Genomic DNA, 20,395 nt, shown 5'->3' on the forward strand with positions numbered 1-20,395 from the left:
GACTACAAGGACCACAACGCATCGGGGCTACACGCTGGTAGGATAAGTAGTGAGCGACCCACTGGACTTACTTGTACATTCAGGCTCCCTTGAGCCGGTGGGGCTGACGAGCCCGGGTTGCGCTCCTACGTGCCACGAGCGGTACCAGACCTGAAAATATTTTTGGCAGCCTACGCAGCACCCCTTCACACTTTCCTACTCCCTGCTGACGAGAGGCAACAACCTCGAAACACCGGTGTCCAGGGATGGCCAACGCGACTGATTTTTCCTCAAGACCCAGGCAGAGGCGCACCCGCTGATGCTGACTACAAGGACCACAACGCATCGGGGCTACACGCTGGTAGGATAAGTAGTGAGCGACCCACTGGACTTACTTGTACATTCAGGCTCCCTTGAGCCGGTGGGGCTGACGAGCCCGGGTTGCGCTCCTACGTGCCACGAGCGGTACCAGACCTGAAAATATTTTTGGCAGCCTACGCAGCACCCCTTCACACTTTCCTACTCCCTGCTGACGAGAGGCAACAACCTCGAAACACCGGTGTCCAGGGATGGCCAACGCGACTGATTTTTCCTCAAGACCCAGGCAGAGGCGCACCCGCTGATGCTGACTACAAGGACCACAACGCATCGGGGCTACACGCTGGTAGGATAAGTAGTGAGCGACCCACTGGACTTACTTATAACTTATGTACTACTCGGGGGGGACTTCAATACAGCCGTACAGCCTGCTCTTGACAGATCACACCCGCAACCGTCGCATTATACATGCACCCAACGCTCTTTACTGGGAATACTGGAGGATCACCGTTTAATTGACGCCTGGAGACATATACACCCCACCACGCGCCAAGGTACTCATTACTCCGCAGTTCACTCCACCTGGGCTCGCATAGACTACATTTTCCTCACGGCAGGCCTCACACCCTGGGTAATTAACACCGTGCACCTGGCCCGTACTTTCTCAGACCACTCACCTGTCCTCCTCACACTGTGCGTCCCCCGTGAAATCTCCCCTTATTTAAGCTGGCGCCTCAACCCCGCGCACCTTGCAGACTCAGCCTTTAAGTCAGAACTGGAGCTGGACATACAAGACTTCTTTGACCGCAATATCGACTCTGTTAGTAGCCTAACTACTGTCTGGGAGGCTTTCAAAGTTACAGTTAGGGGCTGGTGTATTTCCAAGGGAGGGGGTGTACTCAAATCCCTGCGGGGAGAGCTACGCAAGTTGGAGTCCGAAATAAGCACGCTTGAGAGGGGTGTAGCTCGCGGCGCGGAGGAATATGAGAAACGGGCTCAACTCAGGGAAAAGATCAATGAATATTCGGAAGCGGCGGAAAGAGAATGTCAATTCCGAGGAAAACCCTACATGGCGCGAATATATGGGGAGGGAGATAGGCCGGGAAAGGCCTTAGCCACGGCTGTAAAACCCCCTAGACATAGTGGTTATGTAACTTCCCTGTGCGACGAACACCAGGTGTCTCACAGGGACTTACCTGGACAACTCCGGGTGCTTACGAACCACTACAGGACACTGTACTCCTCACAAAGGCGAGAGCCTCTGGTGCTCCAAACATACCTTGCGGATACGGCTATCGCGTGGCTGGCCCGACGCAACAGAAATTCTTACACCTTGAACTTGAGCTCGATGAAATAAAGGACGCCATTATGTCCATGAAATCTGGCAAATCTCCGGGATCGGATGGGCTGCCGATAGATTTCTACAAAACCTACATCCACATACTTGCCCCCATACTGAAGCGGGTATATTACTCAGCTCTCGAGGAAGGAGTACTGCCCGACAGTATGAGAGAAGCACTGATAGCGTCACTGCTTAAGCCGGGTAAACCCTCGGACCTATGTGACTCCTACCGACCCCTGTCGCTTTTAAATACTGACGTTAAAATACTGGCTAAAGTACTCGCGACTCGCCTGAATCTGCTTATGGAAAGGCTGGTCCTCCCAGATCAGGCGGGGTTTGTCCCGAATCGTGCGACTTCGCACAATCTTCGTACCCTACAGGCGGTCATGCAAGATATAAACCCCAACTGTGAAGCAGCAGCAATATTTTTAGATGCTACCAAAGCATTCGATTCCCTGGAATGGGACTACCTTTTGGAGTTACTGGAAAGGATGGGTACTCCATTCAGCTTTCTGGATTGGATCAAACTACTATACACCAGACCACGAGCTTCAGTACTCCTAAACGGGTCCCGCTCCGCACCCTTCGAGATACACAGAGGAACCCGACAGGGTTGCCCATTATCTCCTGTATTGTTTGCGATAGCTATCGAACCACTTGCGGCCAAACTTCGCCAGCATCATAACCATAGGTCCCTGATTTACCCGGAACGACAGCTGCTCATCTCCTTGTACGCGGATGATATGACCTTATACGTACACAAACCGCGTGATAACCTCAATCCCCTTCTGCGTGAAATTACCAAGTTTGGAGCGATAGCGGGGGTACAAATCAATTGGTCCAAGTCAGCCTTGTTTCCCCTCACTGACAACACTCCCCAGTTCCCCCTTGACTTCCCGCTCGAATGGGCACACGACGAGATAAAATACCTGGGGGTCATCGTGACTAGGAATCGGGATGCACTGATCAGGGCGAACTACGGTACGGTCCTAGATAAATTGGCGGACAACATAACGAAGTGGATTCATCTGCCGTTATCCATGGCAGGACGTGTATCCATGATAAAAATGGTCATTCTCCCTAAGCTGCTTTACCTATTCACCAATATTCCCTATAGTCCTGGCCCGCATTTCTTTAAGGAGCTGGAGTCCCAGCTCTCCAGACTTATATGGGGGGGGAAACAAGCTCGGCTAAAACTGACGACGCTCATGTTGCCCTACCACCAGGGCGGATTTGACGTGCCGAACTTCCGATTGTACTACGATTGCGCACAGGGCCATTTTGCGTCCTACTGGCTTCACCCTCCGCCCTTCATGGCGCACCTCGCTGTGGAGGACGGATACATGAGACCAGAAAAACCGTCTGGGTACCTTTATAGGGAGGTTAGTGTAACGGATCGGGACCCATCCACGGTAGACTGTACGGTGCGTGCATGGCGCAGGATTGCGGAGCGCATGGGGGTGACCCTTATGTACTCTCCCAAGATGATTCTAGCACATGACCCTAGAGTGAGTATTGCCCGAGAAGAAATAGGCCGTAAACTGCTCTCCAAACTGGCCCTCTGCCAGTGGGGGGATTTATACGTAAACGGCCAGTTCCGTACACAGGCTCAATTTTTCGGGGAACAAACGCCTTCTATTATGGACACATTCCTATACACGCGACTCTGACAGAATATCAAATCTATCACACCGGAGTTCCCTGGCGAGCCGGACACCTTTGCACCCCTGCATGCACTGCTACAACAGGACACCCCGAAACACGTTGTTTCTATGCTCTACAAGCACACGTATGCTTCCTCCGCTCCCCCAGAACTGCGAGCCAGGAGAGACTGGGCCGCGGACCTAGATCCTCCCCTTACAGACGAACAATGGGAAGACAGTTGCTTGCATACAGTATCGGTGACGGGAAATGCTCGCCTTAGATTGATCCACTATAAATTTCTCCACCGCCTATATCACACCCCAGCAAAACTCTACCGATTTGGGCTTCGAGAGGATGATCGCTGCGCCAGATGCAGACGAACGGGTGCTGACTTTATGCACTTAGCGTGGTCATGCCCAGAGGTCGCGCTGTATTGGACACAGGTGACTGAGGCCGTGTCCACAATGATAGGGATAGAATTAGACACCTGTCCCAAGGTTGCATTGCTGGGGCTACCCGCTGTAACGACTAACAGGTTCCGGAAATTTACCGCAATGAGCTTCCTACTTGCGAAGCGCCATGTGGCGTGCAGATGGGGTCGTGGGCGAGCCCCCAAATTCAAATTATGGCTGGCGACGATGTCAACCTGGCAAGACCAGCTACACAGTTATGCCGACCTGCTGCCGCATAAATCGCGACCCAAGGACCTATGGGGCCCGCTTGCCGCCTACCTGCTCCGCGCCCAATCTGCTGCCGAAGAAAGCGCTGCAGACCAGGAGGACACGGGGCACGTAGGGCAGCCTGGTGGACTGCACGACGATTCCCCTCAATTGTAAGGACGTGACTCGTCACTCCTACCACCTGCCTACAGGAGGGTGCCTGGTTGGGGTTGGTTGCTTGCGATGCTCCTCTACGCGCGATTCCTAAAGTCCGCGGTGGGAGGTATGGGGTAGTCCTCGGTCCGTTCCTGGGACGCACGAATGTAGGAACTATGATCCACTAGCGGAGTGATTTGGCCCGGCAACTCTCCTCCCTCTTCCCCCCCCTTCCCTTACCCTCCCTCCTATTCCACCCTCCCCCCACCTTCCCCCCCCCCTTCCCCTCCTGTCCTCCCACGCGCGTTCACGTGTCTTGACATTTGGGGTGAAATATCGCCCCCCCATGGCAGGAGACAGACTATACACGTAGCCCCCCCCCTGCGCCCCCTCTCCCAGTGGGGAGCGAATGACTGACCGCTCGCCAAGGTATGCACCCACAAGCACACCCACTCCATTGCTCAGAGACACAACACGCCGGCCTTGGAGCCCAGTGAACTGAAATGCCACACGCCCCCGACGGGGAACTCAAGGGGAAATGGGACTGACCTCCCGGGTATTGTTACGAGTTGTTGTTAATGTTTAAAGTACAACAAAAAGTTAAAATTAGACCTCAAGAAAGTACGAATGGACATTGTCGGATAGGCTGCTTGCAGTCCTATGCTTGGTTCTACAGCTTTATTTAACAGATAACGCGGCCGGCCCAAGTGGGTTGTAGGCGACATGCTGTGTACGTAGCTGACACTGTACCCAAGGCCCGGACTTTTGCTCGTTCTCAGTACTATTGCTGCCGGCCCGATGCGTTGGGTTGTAGGCACAAAAGCTGTGTTTTACCTCTGTACCTACAATAAAGGTCTTCAAAAAAAAAAATATATATATATATACACTATAGGATAAAGCTAGTAGATTACATGTAAAATGGTTTTCCAATATAGGTTGCATTTAATATCATACGTGATCATTTCACTGTTATAGAACAAATCATAAGTGAGGAAACCACAGCTCATTCTAAAGCCTGCCAGCCCTAAAAACAAAAACGTAAATATATTTGGGCAGTAATTAGATGAGGTATCAAGAAACGCATAGCAACACTAATGAATGCAGACTTTTTTTTAAGGAATTAGAAGCCCATACTATTCTAAACCCATTTACCTATTTAAGAAGCAGATGTTGGTCTCGATCATGTTTTGTTATAAAATAGAACATTATCTTTGGGTATTCCTGGAACACAGTATCAAGAGAGGCCATATACAAATATAAAGGTATCGTTTATTATGTTCACAATAGAACTTCGACAATGCTTATCTTGCTGCTCCGTATGATTTTTTTCTTTAAAAAGTAGTGACAAAGAATTAGCACTGCTAATGAATGACAGGTTCAGAAATATATTCAGTGTTGACATGGCTTCTCGGAAGAGCAGTCTTTGGGTAGTTTTGTGTTCATCGAGTCATCAAAACAATCAGATTTGCACTTAAGGACAACACCTCCTAAATCACTCTGTCAAAAATAAACAATACTACAGGTTCGCAAGCTGTGAAAAGAAGCCCTTTACATTGGGTATGCATAGTACATCTTGCTTTGAAGAATCTACAAGTAATAGTTTGTCTAGTCGTGGAAACATTTTGCTACTTACTTAAACTTAAAAGCGGGCCTTACCATAATATGAATGTAGAACTCAAGGTGCCCGTTTTTCCACTGGCAGCTGTTGCTCTGCTCCACTTATACTGAGAAAACGTTGCACTTCTACATCAGGTGGTCAAAATAGAATTTAAACTTTGGACAAGGAGGTAAATCTGGGCACTTCACGCAAATAATGCATTAAACAAGTTTATTTTCAATGAAAACTCCACCTTTTATGATTCCTACAGTTGAGCTGCTATGAATCAGAGGCAGCTATACTATCCTCTGGTTCTCAAAAACAATTTATATTAAAAATATATATATATAATAAATCTCAGTGAATCATTGCCCACTAATTTTAGATGCACATTAGAGTGGAATGCTAGAACCCTCTGTAAAATAGTCCTCAGAAAGAGTCACTCAAATGAAAGGACCTCCTGAGCTATGAAAACCTTTTATGGTCAACTGCACACACACACATACATGCTCTGAAGATTGTGCTGTTACACCTGAGCTGGTTCTATTTGTATATCGGGAAGCAAATTGCAGCTTGTGATAATGTCAATTTTCTCTGCCACCGCTTTCAGGTCATCCAGAACAAGACGAATACTATGAGAGGCACTTATGATTCCACTCTGGGAGTTGTTTAGCTGGTTGGTAACACAGCGAATTTCTTTAGTAGCCGTCTGGTACACATGCTTGATTGTGCTGCTGACATCGTGATGTAGTCGTGTATTGCTTTCTAAAAGCTTCTGCTGCAGCAAGGTGCTATATCGTCCAGGATGCTGGATGTTCAATGCAGGTTTTTCCACCATTCCCACAGGTGATTTTGGCGCATCATTCCTGATCACAATAAGTGGAGGCAGATCCTTATCAATTGGTGTTGGTGCTGTTTTATTGCGACTTGGCTGAACTTCATCTTCCTCATCAGTCTCTGATGCTTCACCAGGAATTGTCATACCAGTAACATTGGAACTCATAGTCTGTTGCATAGTTCCAATATATGGTTCTTCATCAGAGTCAGTTTCTGAAGCCTCGCCTTGCACCACTGTTTGGTATTTATTCAAAGACATATTTTTTATGCCAACCTAAAACAAATAATCAGACACACTTATGAAGAAAGTTGCACTGATTAAAGACTGACTAATACAATACAAAATTAGATTTACAGATTTCTGCAACCAAAAAGGGCTAAAGCAAAATAGCACATGCTGCCCAATGTACACATTGGCCAGGCAACAACCACCCTTAAATAACAAAGAAATGCATATGATTTAGTACAGCCTTCGTGCCTCACCCACAAGAAAAAAAATCAAAGGCTCAGTTCATTAATGGTAATATGCTCACCCTACTGACCACACACCTCGGTGAAAGGAACCAGGCACCTTCCTGCTATGGAAACACATACATTTCATGAACTTCCAAAGGCACTATAATGCCATATGTTGCATTGTACAATAGGTGAAGAAAACAGCTGCATTGCCAAACTTGACATTACCACAGGGTTGAATAAGCGATTTGTACGAGAGATGGAACAAACTAACAGCACGACAGAGGAGGCGTTGACATCTTGAAGTGACATTGAGGAACTCGGGAAATAATTTGTGAGACATACGCTCTCAAGTCCACATGTATTAGGTTGCATTCCCTAATTAGAAAGGCCATTTTTTTATAAAGCATTCTTAGTTGCCTTTGACTGTCACACCCCGCTTCACAGACCGCCTTCTTTATTCATAGCTCCTAAAGCCCAGACTTCAACAGAGTAACAAGCACTGGCTTTGCCAACAGTTCTTACCTCTGCTACTGAGCGCAGACTTACTGGCTTTGCCACGGTTTTGTTTTCCAAATGTTACTGCAAAGACTAAATAAATAAATCCAGTATTTGTAAAGGGTAAACTAACCACCCCTAAAGGTCTCAAGGCGATGGGGGGCCATTGGGGAGATTAAGTGAGCTATTGCCCAGAGTCACATGGTGCTGAGCTGAGCAGGGGCCGCCACCAGGGATCGAACAGTAAGCCTCATGCTGCGGAGTCAGACGCTCTGGTCGCTGCGCCACACCTCCCAAGGCATGTGCAGCAACTGCCCTTGGGGGTTAAAAATATTATATAGCTCCTAATGGCAGTCGTCAACAGGTAGTCATCATAGGAAGAACATTTTTTTATTTGCCAATATCTTTGGTGGCATTTGATGAATCCTTGTGAATTTTTCAAAACAAGTTGACGCTCACTTCAGCTGCTGTCTTGAAAGTTTCAGGGTGATCGGTCAAGCGGGGGCCGGGGGGAAATCCCAAAACATGTTTTCCCCATGTTTATTTCCATAGGAACTTTAGACAAGGCTACAGCTCGAACTGCTGAACGAATTACAACAAATTTGCCAGAAAAGTAGCTGTTGGTCCAAAAAGCGACTTTTTTGTGAATTGGTGTAAATCCGTTCAACAGTTGCAGTTATTAAAAGGTTATTTAGATACACAACTGGGGATGCAAAGGGTTCCCAACCCCGCCTGATCTCGTGCTGGGATCTGATTGGCTGCCAACATTTCAAATCAGTAAGTGTTGGCAGCCATCTTGGGACTCGGCTTGTACAGTCACAGAAAAATATATATATATTATAAAAAGGGGTCAGGGTAGCAACACCCTGAAACCTATCCACCATGGACTCTTTTTTCCCCACTCCTGGGGCTGCTTATTGCCCCAGGGACCACCCCCTTGCTGTGGTTTTTCAATAAATGGTGGGACTCTAGGACCACCCGTTGCCCCGGGGACCACCACCTCCTGCGAGTTTGATTTGAGAAAAAATGCAGGGTTGCCTACTCTGCAACCCCCATGCCCTGGGGACTGCCACCTTTCCGAGGCAAAATCTGCAATTAATGCAGGGGGGGCCACACACTCCCTTCCTAGGGCTACCATCTCCCCGGGGGCAAACTAAAACATTAATGCCCCCTGCAGCCCCATGGATCACCACCTCCTCGGGGCTAAAATTAAATTAATGTAGGGGACCCTTGGGGCACTCCCGCAGTCACAGGGACATCCACCTCCTCGGGGCAACTCTTTACAATTAAAGTGCTGGGGGGCAGCTTGCCCCCCCTCTTGGAGCCATGAATGGCCCTAGGGACTGCCACCCCCCCCCAGGGCCAGCTCCTGGTATGCCCACCCGAGCCATAGCGGTTTGCTATGGCTTGGCAGGAGCTTTACTGCTCCTGCCAAGCCATAGCAAACTGTGCTCTGCTTCCAGCAAGCAAGAGCACATTTAAAATGCTATTGCTTGCTGAAAGCGGAGCACAATTGCTTTTACAAAAGGAGAGCTGCATGTTAGCAGCTCCCTTTCTGTAAAAGCAATGCTAGCTCCCACAGGAGACAGCAGGAACCGTGGGGGCCTGGAGGCTCCCCCTGGCGTATCCAACACTTCAAAGTGAGTGCCACAGATAGGACATGGGCACCAACAGGAGAGGCTGGGGGGTGGCGTCCCCAGAGCCGAAATCAGCCCGGGAGGCAGGCCACTCAGCCCCTCCCTATCACATTTTTTTTTTTGTTGTTGAATTTTTTTTTTTTTTTTTTTTAAAAGGCTGGGCCACATGGGATGGGGTCCCTGGAGCTGAAATCAGGAGAGGAGGGGCGGGGGCAGCACCCCACCCCCCCTCCCAGGGAAGTTGGGTCCTCCAGGCCAAATAGGCCCCCTCATATCATTTTTTATTTAAAGACGACAAGTCGCTTGAGGCCCCGCCCTTTTTAACCATCACTCTGCAAATGCACCTTCTGGCACACTAATAGTTGGGGGATAAAGTCCGCCTGAATCCAGCAGATCTTTGTAGGCCAACTACCCTTGCTGATCCCTCCTGTAAGTCCCACACAGTGGGACTGCTGAGAGGTTGTTGGAGACCACACCCCTTTCTCCACTACTCTGCAAAACGCACCTTCTGACGCACTACTTTTTGGGGGAAGAAGTCCCCTTGGCTCTTGAGGGTCTCTGGGGGCCAACTACCCCTCCTCTTACCTCTAGTAAGTCGGATACAGCAGGATTCCCGCAAGCTGGTTGGAGGCCCCAACCCCTTTCTACACCACTCTGCAAACGCAACTACTACTTTAAAAAAATAGAAATTTGCTTAAAAAAACAATGGTTAGAGACATTATAGCTAGACTCAGATTTCACTCGTACAAAACCAGTGAAATTCCGCAGTTATAGTTACCAGAGTTTACTATAACTTAGGCCCCTCAATGCACTGCTAATGACCTAACATATTACATCACTCATGACATGCTCAGTGACATCACTGATGACATCATCCACAGAAACACTCACACCCCTATACAACTTCTGTATGTTCACTCCCACACAACCACTATAATACCTATTCACAGGCCATAACAGTACTCACACATCCACCCACTACTCCATAGAGGCACTCACACACCCACTCACTCGTACAGTCACTCACACAACCATTTACTCACCCATACAACCAGTCAGATAGCCACACACTATCCCAAACAGCCACTCACCCACCCATACAAGCATTCACACACAAACACAACTACTTACACACCCATTCACACATCCACAGAAGCAGTCACACATCCGCTCACTCACCCATACAGCCATTCAGATACTTAGTCACCAATACAGCCCCTCACACACCATTCAGCCACTTACTCATACAGCCATTCAGACTCCAACTCACTCACCCATAGTCACTACACACCTACTTACCCACCCATAGAGCCTCTCAAACTGCCACTCATTCACCCATACAGCCACTGACACACCACCCCCTCACCAATAGCGCCACTCACACAGCATCCCACTCACCTACACAGCTATTCACACAACGACTTATACACCCACTCAGACACTTACACACCCGTACACACAAGGATACATAGTCACACATCTGCTCACTTAATATGTTAGAAGTATCACACATTAGTAGTGCACCTAATATACTAATTTTACTTTTGTAGTAGGTTAGTATATATGTTTAACACCCATAAACTCTTAAAAACACTTACCTGATGATGTCATGAGTGATGTAACTGATGTCACGAGTGATGTAATATTTGAGGGCATAAGCAGTGCATTGCATCGGCATAAGTTAAAGTTAACTCAGATAACTATAACTGCTGAATTTCACTAGTTTTGTACGAGTGAAATCTGAGCCCAACTATAATGTCCCTGTAACCTTTGGGCTTTTCAGTGCATAATATATATATATCATATAGGTCAGCATCAGGTAGCACAGGTGAGCTCTACTGGCTTTGCCAATGCTTGTTTAATTTACCATTCTGACATCGTAGTTGACCGTGTTCCAATTGTAAAGTGGCTGCTGGTGCGTCACGGTGTAGGCACACATATGGAGCCAACTGGCAGTCATGTTTAAATGATATTTCATTCATGCATGTGCATACATCATGACACACCAACTGTCATTAGGTCGAAGCCTACCAACCAGCGTAGCTGTCTGATTTTCTAAAGAAATTTTGGGGACATTTTGAAGTTTTATCTGTAATGCTTTCCGCCCTTTGCTCACAATTGGCTTTTCAACTCACATTTGATTTCTTTTTATTTGCTGGCTTTGTTTGTTTTAAGCTGTCCGGCTCAAGTTCCTCTCTCACAAAGAGCATACCTTATTTACTCTATCCTTCAGAGTGTTCCCTTTCTGTAAACAGGCCTTTAAATCTTGTTCTTATCTGGTCACATTTGCTGTACGCTCAAAGGCAGAGGTCAAATGTCAGATTATGTCTTCTCAAGGAACTTGGTGTTTACTTTTCCTTCCCTGACTTCAAAGTCTCGTGTGCTGGGAAGAAAAAGCCTTTCACAGCAAGATTGTCGAAATAAATTCTCTCAAAGTTTAAATGTCTATAATGAACTGTGCAAAAATGTTAAAATATACCAGAATGAGGAAAGGAAAGCACAATTGATTCATATTTTTCGTAATGATGTGTGGTGGAAACAAATATTTTAATAGGATCAAATCAAAATGCTAGGTGATGGCATTTCCAAACATTACTGTATGTGTGCTGTATACTTTATTCAATAAAACCGTATGTCTGTGCAAATATAATGGTCATTTCAATTGAAATGTGTGGTCTTTAATGGAGGTGCGCTACCACACCATGCATGCTCCACTCCACTATACCCTGCACCACTTCACTCTGTGCCACTGCACTCTACTCTGCGGCACTTCACCTTACGCCACTGCACTAGACGTCTCTTTACTGTGCACCACTCTACTTTATGTCAATCCACTCTTTGCCACTCTGACCCACTCCACACCACACTACTCTGCAACACTGCACTCTATCACAATACACTGTCAATGCACCATACACCACTCCGATCTACTCTGCACTACAGCACTCTAAGCCACGGCATTCCACCTTACTGTGCACCACTCCACACCACTTCACTCTACTCTGAAACATTCCATTCTGTGCTACTCTACATCACTCTACTCTAACTACTCAACTCCAGTCCACTATAATCTACTCTGCTCCAATGCACTCTAACCTGCACCACTCCACCCTACAGTGCATCACTCCACTATATGCCAATTCACTCTACGCTACTCTATTCCACTCCTGGACAGTCTACCTTGTCACTGCATTCGACACCACCCTTCTCTAAACCTTTGCAGTCTACACCACTCTACTCAAAATCAATGCACTCTACACCAATCTACTCTGCACCACTGCACTCTATGCCACTATACTCTACAACACTCTACTGTACGCCACAGCATTTTATACCTCTGTACTCTATGCCACTTTACTCTACACTACCCCACTGCACTCTGACACTTTACTCTGCACCACTGCACTATGCAGCTGTTCTCTACTCTACCCTATGGTACTCCACACCACTGCACTTTATTCTGCACCACTGCACTCTAATCTACTCTACACCACGGCAATAGCTCTTGCATAGGCGAGACCTATTGGCTTTGCCAATGCTCGTTTTTAATTTACCATTTCAATACAGAGTATTGGAATGTTACAATCCTTAATTAAAATTTTTTTAAAATGACATCAGTGCCAACATAAAGAAGAGCTGCCAGGTAGCAATGTGCAGCTGCCGGGGCCACGCAGAATTATTTTTTTTAAACAGTACATACAGCGGTGGTTGAACAATGAAAGAATGGACGGGGACGCAATGGCCAGGGAACAGAGTGCACCTGCAGGAATAAATAAAATAACTAAAACGCCATGATGGAAGGGAGGCGGAGACCAATGGACTAAAAAGCAAGCACTAGGCAAAAGTGTGCAACTACCAGGCCCTCGCAGATGTGTTTCAGAATGTATTTTTTTTAAAGTAATAACATAACCGACAGGGGGTAAGGGGGCAACAGATGAATGGCAGGAGGTCAGGGCACTGAAGGAGTGGGTGGTATTGAGATGATGGGGGACGGGGTGAAAAAGAAAGAGTGCATAGAATGCTAGAACAAAACTAAATAGTCCTTGGCAAAGCTAATAGTTCTGGGTGCTAGCAGTTGAGTGGAGAGGGGAAGATACATTCAAGCAGCCAATGGTATTACGCTGCTGTGAGCCAAAAAGTGACTGGCAAAGGCTCATGCCAATGGCTGAAAGAGCCTTGTGGTATAAAGCCATTCTTTCAAATAGGCAGACCTAAAGCCCCACTCTATGTATATCAAGAGATGATGTTAATTGTTTCAGGACATTTACCTACCCCCAAAAGAAAGTGCTGACTAAAAAAAATGGAGGGTTCTGGTAGTTTGCCCTTCCCCCCCAAAAAAGTTCCGCTTGACAGCTGTGCTGTCAGAACCCATGCCTAAAAAGTAATCCTCTAACATCAGTAGAACGATAATGCTAAGCCAGTGAAAATAATGGTAAAGAAGCTATGCTCCGGGAGAGACAAACTCAAAACTGAGCATGAAAGCTGATAATGGCACAGGGAACGAAGCCAAGCGAGCGAGCCTTATAAATCATGAACAAGGGCTGATCCAAAGCCCACTTTGTATATTGTATTGTAGGAAGTGCAAATTGAATCATCATGCGGCAGTGGAGGGTCAAATTATAAGGTTTGATGGAATAAATTAATTAGGAAGAGAATGCAAATTATACAGCATAACAGCACATTTTGTGATCATATTACCTCGTTATTTTGAGGTCTCGCCTAGGCATCGCTTGCGCTCTCACCGAGACATGCTGTATTCAGGATATGTATATTTAACTAAACAACCGCCAGTCCTGCTATCTTATCAAATCTTAATTCGTACTTCCAAGTTGAGCAACCTACAACATGTGTACTAGACTACTCGTTCTGTCTGAATCAATCTTTTCTTTTTATTATTTTGTTCTCAAAATCAAATCATGAACACAATTTTTTCACTTTTTACATTTTTTACATCATAATTACAACAATAAAAAACATTCAATACTACAAATATAAATCTTCATACATTCATTATCTCATTCAACCTTTCCAAGATACAATCACCACATCTCATTCACTCACGGCGCAAAAAGGGAATATTTACAATTCGATTCTTTTTTATACTTGGATTCTTAAACAATGCCATAGAACCAAAATTATTAATGCTTTGTATTATTTAGATCTTGATTAAAGCTTGTTATGGCTATCTCAAAATGGTCTACGTGTTTCGAACTCATAATCGCTTCTGAGTTCTCATCGAAAGTGGAGACTGCCCTAAGAGGGGGCGATCTTGATGTCAAGTTGTCCAGACGGGAAGGCATGCTCATCAACAAATATAACACTGCAGTTGATGGGCCTAATGAATTGTCAGAAATGTATAAATTAAATTGAGTGACCCTCTGTTTTCAAAATAGTTTGATAGTTACGCATTGACCCGACCAAACAACAGCATTAGTTTAAGAATCCAAGTATAAAAAAAAGAATTGAATTGTAAATATTCCCTTTTTGCGACGTGAGTGGATGAGATGTGGTGATTGTATCTTGGAAAGGTTGAATGAGATAATGAGTGTATGAAGATTTATATTTGTAGTATCTAATGTTTTTTATTGTTGTAATTATGATGTAAAAATGTAAAAAGTGAAAAAATGGTATTCATGATTTGATTTTGAGAATAAAAAGAAAAGATTGATTCAGTCAGAACGAGTAGTCTAGTACACATGTTGTAGGTTGCTCAACTTGGAAGTACCAAATAAGTCACAAAGTGAGGGGCCCCCCGGGGTATGATAAAAGGCAGATCGGCGGGGGGAAAAACAGTCAAATTACATAAAAAAGGAGGTAGATCTGCCCGTGTTTGATCAAATATCGGCTCAATTAGAGTCCGGAATTTTCAATAGTCACCCATTTAGTCACTCACCAATTGGTCAAGGCCAGATACAGTTTGGACAGAGGCAATTTAATAGAAAAAGTGTCATTTTTATTCTTATTTACTTCATAAATCTTTATATATAGCACAATTATACAAGGTCATTTTTTAGACAATTTTCATGATAATAAGATAAAAACATATATATATACAACCCATCAACGCCGACGCACGTTTCGGTGCCGGGCCCCAAGAAAGGCCGCACCTTCGTCAGGGCAGGGAAAAGGAAGGAGGGGTTGTACTCAACAGTAGAATTAAAACTTCTGATATCCAGGCACTCTGACGTTCAAATACACCTCAGCGTATAGAGTGCTGTAGGAAAATGACGACCAGTCTTTTTCGATAATTTGCACGTTTTCAGCGCCTTCGTGAGGTCCTACATAGATATTTTAGTGGGCGAGAAGCGTGGTATGCAGACAGGTTAGGATCGATGGTCGCGTTCTGCCTGCTAGAGAGGGTTTAGCCTTGTGAATGATAACATAGTTTTTCTTTCGATGGACCAAGGAGCTCTGGCAAATAAGCAGCTCACAGTACGTCTCCGCGTTCAGTTAGAAAAGCAGCCCGGGCGGCGATTTCACCAGGAGGTGCCGTCAGGCTACGGGCGTTTTTATGGCCATTCCTCTTCTTTTCTCATCCGGCAACCGGTGGACGACACCGAAACGCGCGTCGGCGTTGAAACCATCTACCCTGAACATTTTTCCATCTATCCCCGGCCTATGGCTGAGATGAATATTCAGGATGATCTCAGAGCAAATTGTCTTTAATCTCATCTGAGTAGAATGTATGAATGAGTTTTGTTTGAGCATGATTGGGTGCGATGTTTGAAATTGTCGAAGTCTGAATGCTGGAAGGTATGATGGGTTGTATATATATGTTTTTATCTTATTATCATGAAAATTGTCTAAAAAATGACCTTGTATAATTGTGCTATATATAAAGATTTATGAAGTAAATAAGAATAAAAATGACACTTTTTCTATTAAATTGCCTCTGTCCAAACTGTATCTGGCCTTGACCAATTGGTGAGTGACTAAATGGGTGACTATTGAAAATTCCGGACTCTAATTGAGCCGATATTTGATCAAACACGGGCAGATCTACCTCCTTTTTTATGTAATTCAACTTGGAAGTACGAATTAAGATTTTATAAGATAGCAGTACTGGTGGTTGTTTAGTTAAATATTGTTTCGAGGCTTGGCCTTACTGTTGGGAGCCCAAACCCATTGTTGTTATTGGGTAGTCAGGATATGAGCATTAAGCTCCACCCATAATTTTTATTGGCTCCTTGCAGTGTATTTCGGAAGTCTTACTTTTGTTCACATGGGTCTCTTGGCGCAGAAGCCTCCTGACACCATGCCAGTATCACCACCAATCATTGGTTTATTTTGTTAGTAGTCCCTCCTTCTTCCTGTTTAATACCTCCCTCTATTCTGTTACCTCCCATGAGGACAGCCCCTTTTACATGTAACATTACTTTGTAATTTTATTTTCAGTTTCAAAGCACTCTCTTTTTAATCAATTTTCGTTGTAGCTGGCGTTGCAGGCACAGCTTACACACTTCCCCCAACCCTTCCTTATCAGCTGCTTCCAAGGGTACCTGTTCCGGGCATTTCCCCCTACTACATTGGCACACACATATTTGCTTCTCAGGGCGTGGTGCACTTCCCTCTCTTTTTTTTTTTTTAACATGGTTTAATAATATTTATGGTAAGTTTAATTTTTAACAGGCATGTTTTTTATACAGTCCACGCCAAGACTGGAACCCGGTTCCCCAGAGTCTGTAGCTCTGTTTGTTACGCTGCAGGACAGTTACGCACTACCCCCCAACCCTGACTCATTAGATGCTTCCTTCTGTTTACATAATTACAATCAGCATAATTGAACTCAATACTACACAGTTCCATACCAAACTAATCAACCCTTCACGTTTCCATTACACAACAATAAATCGCATAATAAAAATCAACAACACAATTACATAACACACCACATCACACCACAAAATGAAATCGCACACCACATTATAAACCTCCACTACGTAAACATCTACAATGGAAAATACCATACCATTTAATTACTCTCCCTAACACACAATCCCACTGGACATAATTCCTATATAGCTTCTTCCACACTCATGACAGCCACCAGCCGTAATGGTGGGCGTGTGCACACGATGGCGGGGAGGGGGGGGGGCGTCCGAGCCACGCCAGAGATTGGAATGTCCCAGCACAGCGGTGGAATTCGCACCGCAGCGAAGGTGATAGTAAATACTATACAATACATAATTTCCATCCACACAATTCCAATACTAACCACATATATCCACTCCACTAAAAAAACACACAAGTAAAAAACATTTACTATGCCAATAGCTCCAACTCTTGCAAATGCGAGACCTATTGCATTGCACACGCTTGTTACACTTGTTAACACTATCTGGACATTGCTTGCACCACTTTAACACCTAAATATAACAATATATAAACAACAGAAAAGTGGCAAGTCAGCCTTTGCAAAGGGCCTTCCAGTGAGCGGCAACAAGTCGCTGCGTGTTGGTAACTTTTGAACTGTTTGACCTCGAACACACTTTTTTTTGTTCAATTCAGCAGATTATGCAGCAGACGATTTGTGTGGCAAAATCATAACCGCTGTAACCGCACAATTCCAGTGGCCCCGATTGTAGTCAGAGGTTTTTCACCAAGACTATTGGCGAGAACTTATAAAGCGTACTTCTCAAAGAAATGAAATTAACGTGGGTTGAAATCCAAATTACTTTAAAATGTTTGATAAACGCTAATATCAACTCACTCTTTAAGCTTCATGAAATCACGTGCATTCCTTTCAAGCAGTACGGTTACGGAAGGGGCAGTCCAGCCAAGTCCTGTCCCGCTGGAGTTCGGTGTGCCGACCTGTGGGACCCAGAGAGGTTAAATCAGAGCAGGAAGACAGAGATTAATAAGGAACGGACAGAGCTACTGGTCAAACTCACCTCTTTTATGGCCGGTTCACATGAGCAAGGTTGTAGAGTCAGAGTGGTGCCGGGCTGGTAAGTGTCACTGGCTGGAGGGCGGTGTCACGGCGATAATGTGACCGAAGGCGCCTCCTAAAGAGTTATGCGCGCGTGACCCAGTTAAAGACCGGAAGAATATCAACTGGCAAAGAAGTTTCTGTGAGGCGGAATGTTAGCTCTCTTTGAGAAGCCTATTCCCGAGTGCTAATCCTATGCGTGTCAATGCGATCCTCTCGGCTGCATCACCAGAACAGTCGACTCGAAAATGCTAACGGTTAACAGGGAAAATAATGAACCAAGTTAGTCTGGGTTAAGTGTTCACTGTAATCTCCAGGACGCCAGAACCAATGAGCTACGTTCCCTTAGCCAATCACAAACACTGATACAGTCTCAGAGACCCTGCAATCAATCAAAAATGAGGACTCACTTAGCCATTCACGTGACAATTTTTCCTTCAACCAATGGAAGGCCATCACACTTTCCCATGTCTAACAGAGCATGTTTCCTCCTGCGTGGTTGGTTGTGGGTACTTGGATGTGTTCTTCTGGTATTGCTTTGCTGCTGTGCTGTTTTAAATCGGTGTCGTTATTACGAAATACAAGACTTTCGTTATAAGTGACTGCAAACAGCGAAATCAACTTTTCCTAGCGGATAGCCCTGGGTAATTCTGAAAATAAGGTCGCCATAGGACGAAGTGGTAGATGGTGATGTAACAGCATCTTCCTTTACCGAAGAAGGAGTGTTGTTTCGGAGGTGCTTGTACCTGAAACCACAGAGAAAACAGCAGCTGTTTCTAGCGAACATCAGTACCCAGTTACACCCAAGGGAAGCCACCATAGAAATGCGCATACCTCTCGCGTATTGTGACTTAGCACGTGGGAGATGACGTTATGAATCGAAGACAAATGCTGCGAATAAACTGTGACAAGAAATGAAAGCAACTCATGCTGACCAGTGATTGTTACCAAAGCAAACTGCCAAATATTTAAAGCCAAGACCAGCTCCTGAAAGTGACAACTATCGGAGACATTCTTGATGGCTGATGAGACCTTGTTTGAGTTTCTGCACATGGAAATGGTGGACCATGTGTACAAGTCCCAGAGACTGGACGAACAGGTGAGGCTGGGTTGTGAGTGTTTGTATCTGCTTTCAAAACTTTATTTTATCTCGTAGGAGTACACCCGCTGTGGCTGGCAGCGAGTGAGGCAATTTCGCTAAGACTGTCCAGGGAGGTTCTGAATACACATACAACATATGGGCCAAATAGTATAGTTTTGTAGCACAATTTCACACACATGTTAAAATTTCACAGGTTTTTAAGGTGATTCAAGACATTCCTATACTTTCTCGTTTATCGAAGCAACCCTGAACCTTTTTGCAGTGGCGTAACGAAAATTGAGGGGGCCCCCCTGCAAGGTATGTGGCGGCCCCCCCCAGACTCTATCAAGAGCTAACCCCGGCGGAAGTACTGTGCTGAGAGGCGCCCTGGAGATTGCGCCCCGCTCTGCGGGGGCCTGTGTTACGCCCCCGGAGTAGATTGTTGTGGAGTTAAGTAATGTGGAGTGGAGTTTATAGAATGAAGTGGCATAGAGTGGTGGAATGTTGTGGAGTGAGTAGAGTGGAAGGGCTTAGAGTGTAATACAGTAGCTTGGAGTGAGATAGAGTGGAGTAAAGCAGTGTGGAGTGGCATAGAGGGAGTTTCGTAGAGTTGAGTAGATTGTCAGAGGTAAGTGGGATTCAGTGGAGTAGAATTCCGAAATGTAGTGGAAACAAATATTTTAATACTAATCAAAACAAACAAGTACACTAGGTAATGACATTTCCACACATTATTGTTTATACTCTCTATAGTTTTATCAGTAAAACTATGTCTGTGCAAATTTAATGGTTATTACAATTGAAAATGTGTTGTCTGTAATGGTATTGTGCTAGCATATAATAATCCACATTTGTAAAGCACACAATCACCCGTAAGGGTCTCTAGGCGCTGGGGGCCGTTGGGAAGATTAAGCAAGCTATTGCCCAGAGTCACATGGTGCTGGGCTAATCTGCCGCCGGTGCCGGGGATCGAACCGTGATCCCCAGATTCCGGAGTCAGTCGCCCTAGCTGCGGCGCCACACCTCTTCATATCATGCATACTCCCCTTTATTCACTCCACTCTACAACCAACACCCTACTCTACTCCATGACACATCACAACACTGTACAATACTCCACTCTACATCACTACATTCCATGCTACTCCACTCTGCACCACTCTACTCCACTCCACGACTCTCCACTCTACGATACTCCAATCTACGACACACTATGACACACTACACCACTCTATGCCACTTTACTCTAGGTTCCTCTACTC

The 20,395-nt window shown here is 45.5% G+C and overlaps 2 protein-coding genes across 4 annotated transcripts in view; one reads left to right on the forward strand and one right to left on the reverse strand.

Moving 5' to 3' along the window:
- Positions 1 to 20,395, forward strand: part of TRAPPC6A (trafficking protein particle complex subunit 6A) — a 603,570-nt gene that overhangs the window by 268,940 nt on the left and 314,235 nt on the right. The window contains exon 1 of one of the 2 annotated variants that reach the window (XM_078660939.1): positions 18,534 to 19,151. The exons of the other annotated variant lie outside the window; for it this stretch is intronic. Coding sequence (XP_078517065.1) covers positions 19,071 to 19,151 — 81 coding nt within the window. The 5' untranslated portion in view covers positions 18,534 to 19,070. Of the gene's footprint in view, positions 1 to 18,533; positions 19,152 to 20,395 lie in introns of those variants that run through there. 2 annotated transcript variants of the gene reach the window in all.
- Positions 5,348 to 18,379, reverse strand: BLOC1S3 (biogenesis of lysosomal organelles complex 1 subunit 3). 2 transcript variants are annotated; one of them, XM_078660940.1, is made up of 3 exons: positions 18,015 to 18,378; positions 17,834 to 17,934; positions 5,348 to 6,806 (listed from the first exon to the last, which is right to left on the reverse strand). In XM_078660940.1, the coding sequence occupies exon 3, from the start codon at positions 6,789 to 6,791 to the stop codon at positions 6,222 to 6,224; it is 570 nt and encodes a 189-aa protein (XP_078517066.1). In that variant the 5' UTR covers positions 6,792 to 6,806; positions 17,834 to 17,934; positions 18,015 to 18,378; the 3' UTR covers positions 5,348 to 6,221. The 2 variants fall into 2 exon arrangements, with proteins under 2 accessions (XP_078517066.1, XP_078517067.1); XM_078660941.1 differs by lacking the exon at positions 17,834 to 17,934 and having other exon boundaries at positions 18,015 to 18,379.

The sequence above is a fragment of the Lissotriton helveticus genome, chromosome 9 (genome assembly GCF_964261635.1).
Source record: "Lissotriton helveticus chromosome 9, aLisHel1.1, whole genome shotgun sequence".
NCBI lineage: Eukaryota > Metazoa > Chordata > Amphibia > Caudata > Salamandridae > Lissotriton > Lissotriton helveticus.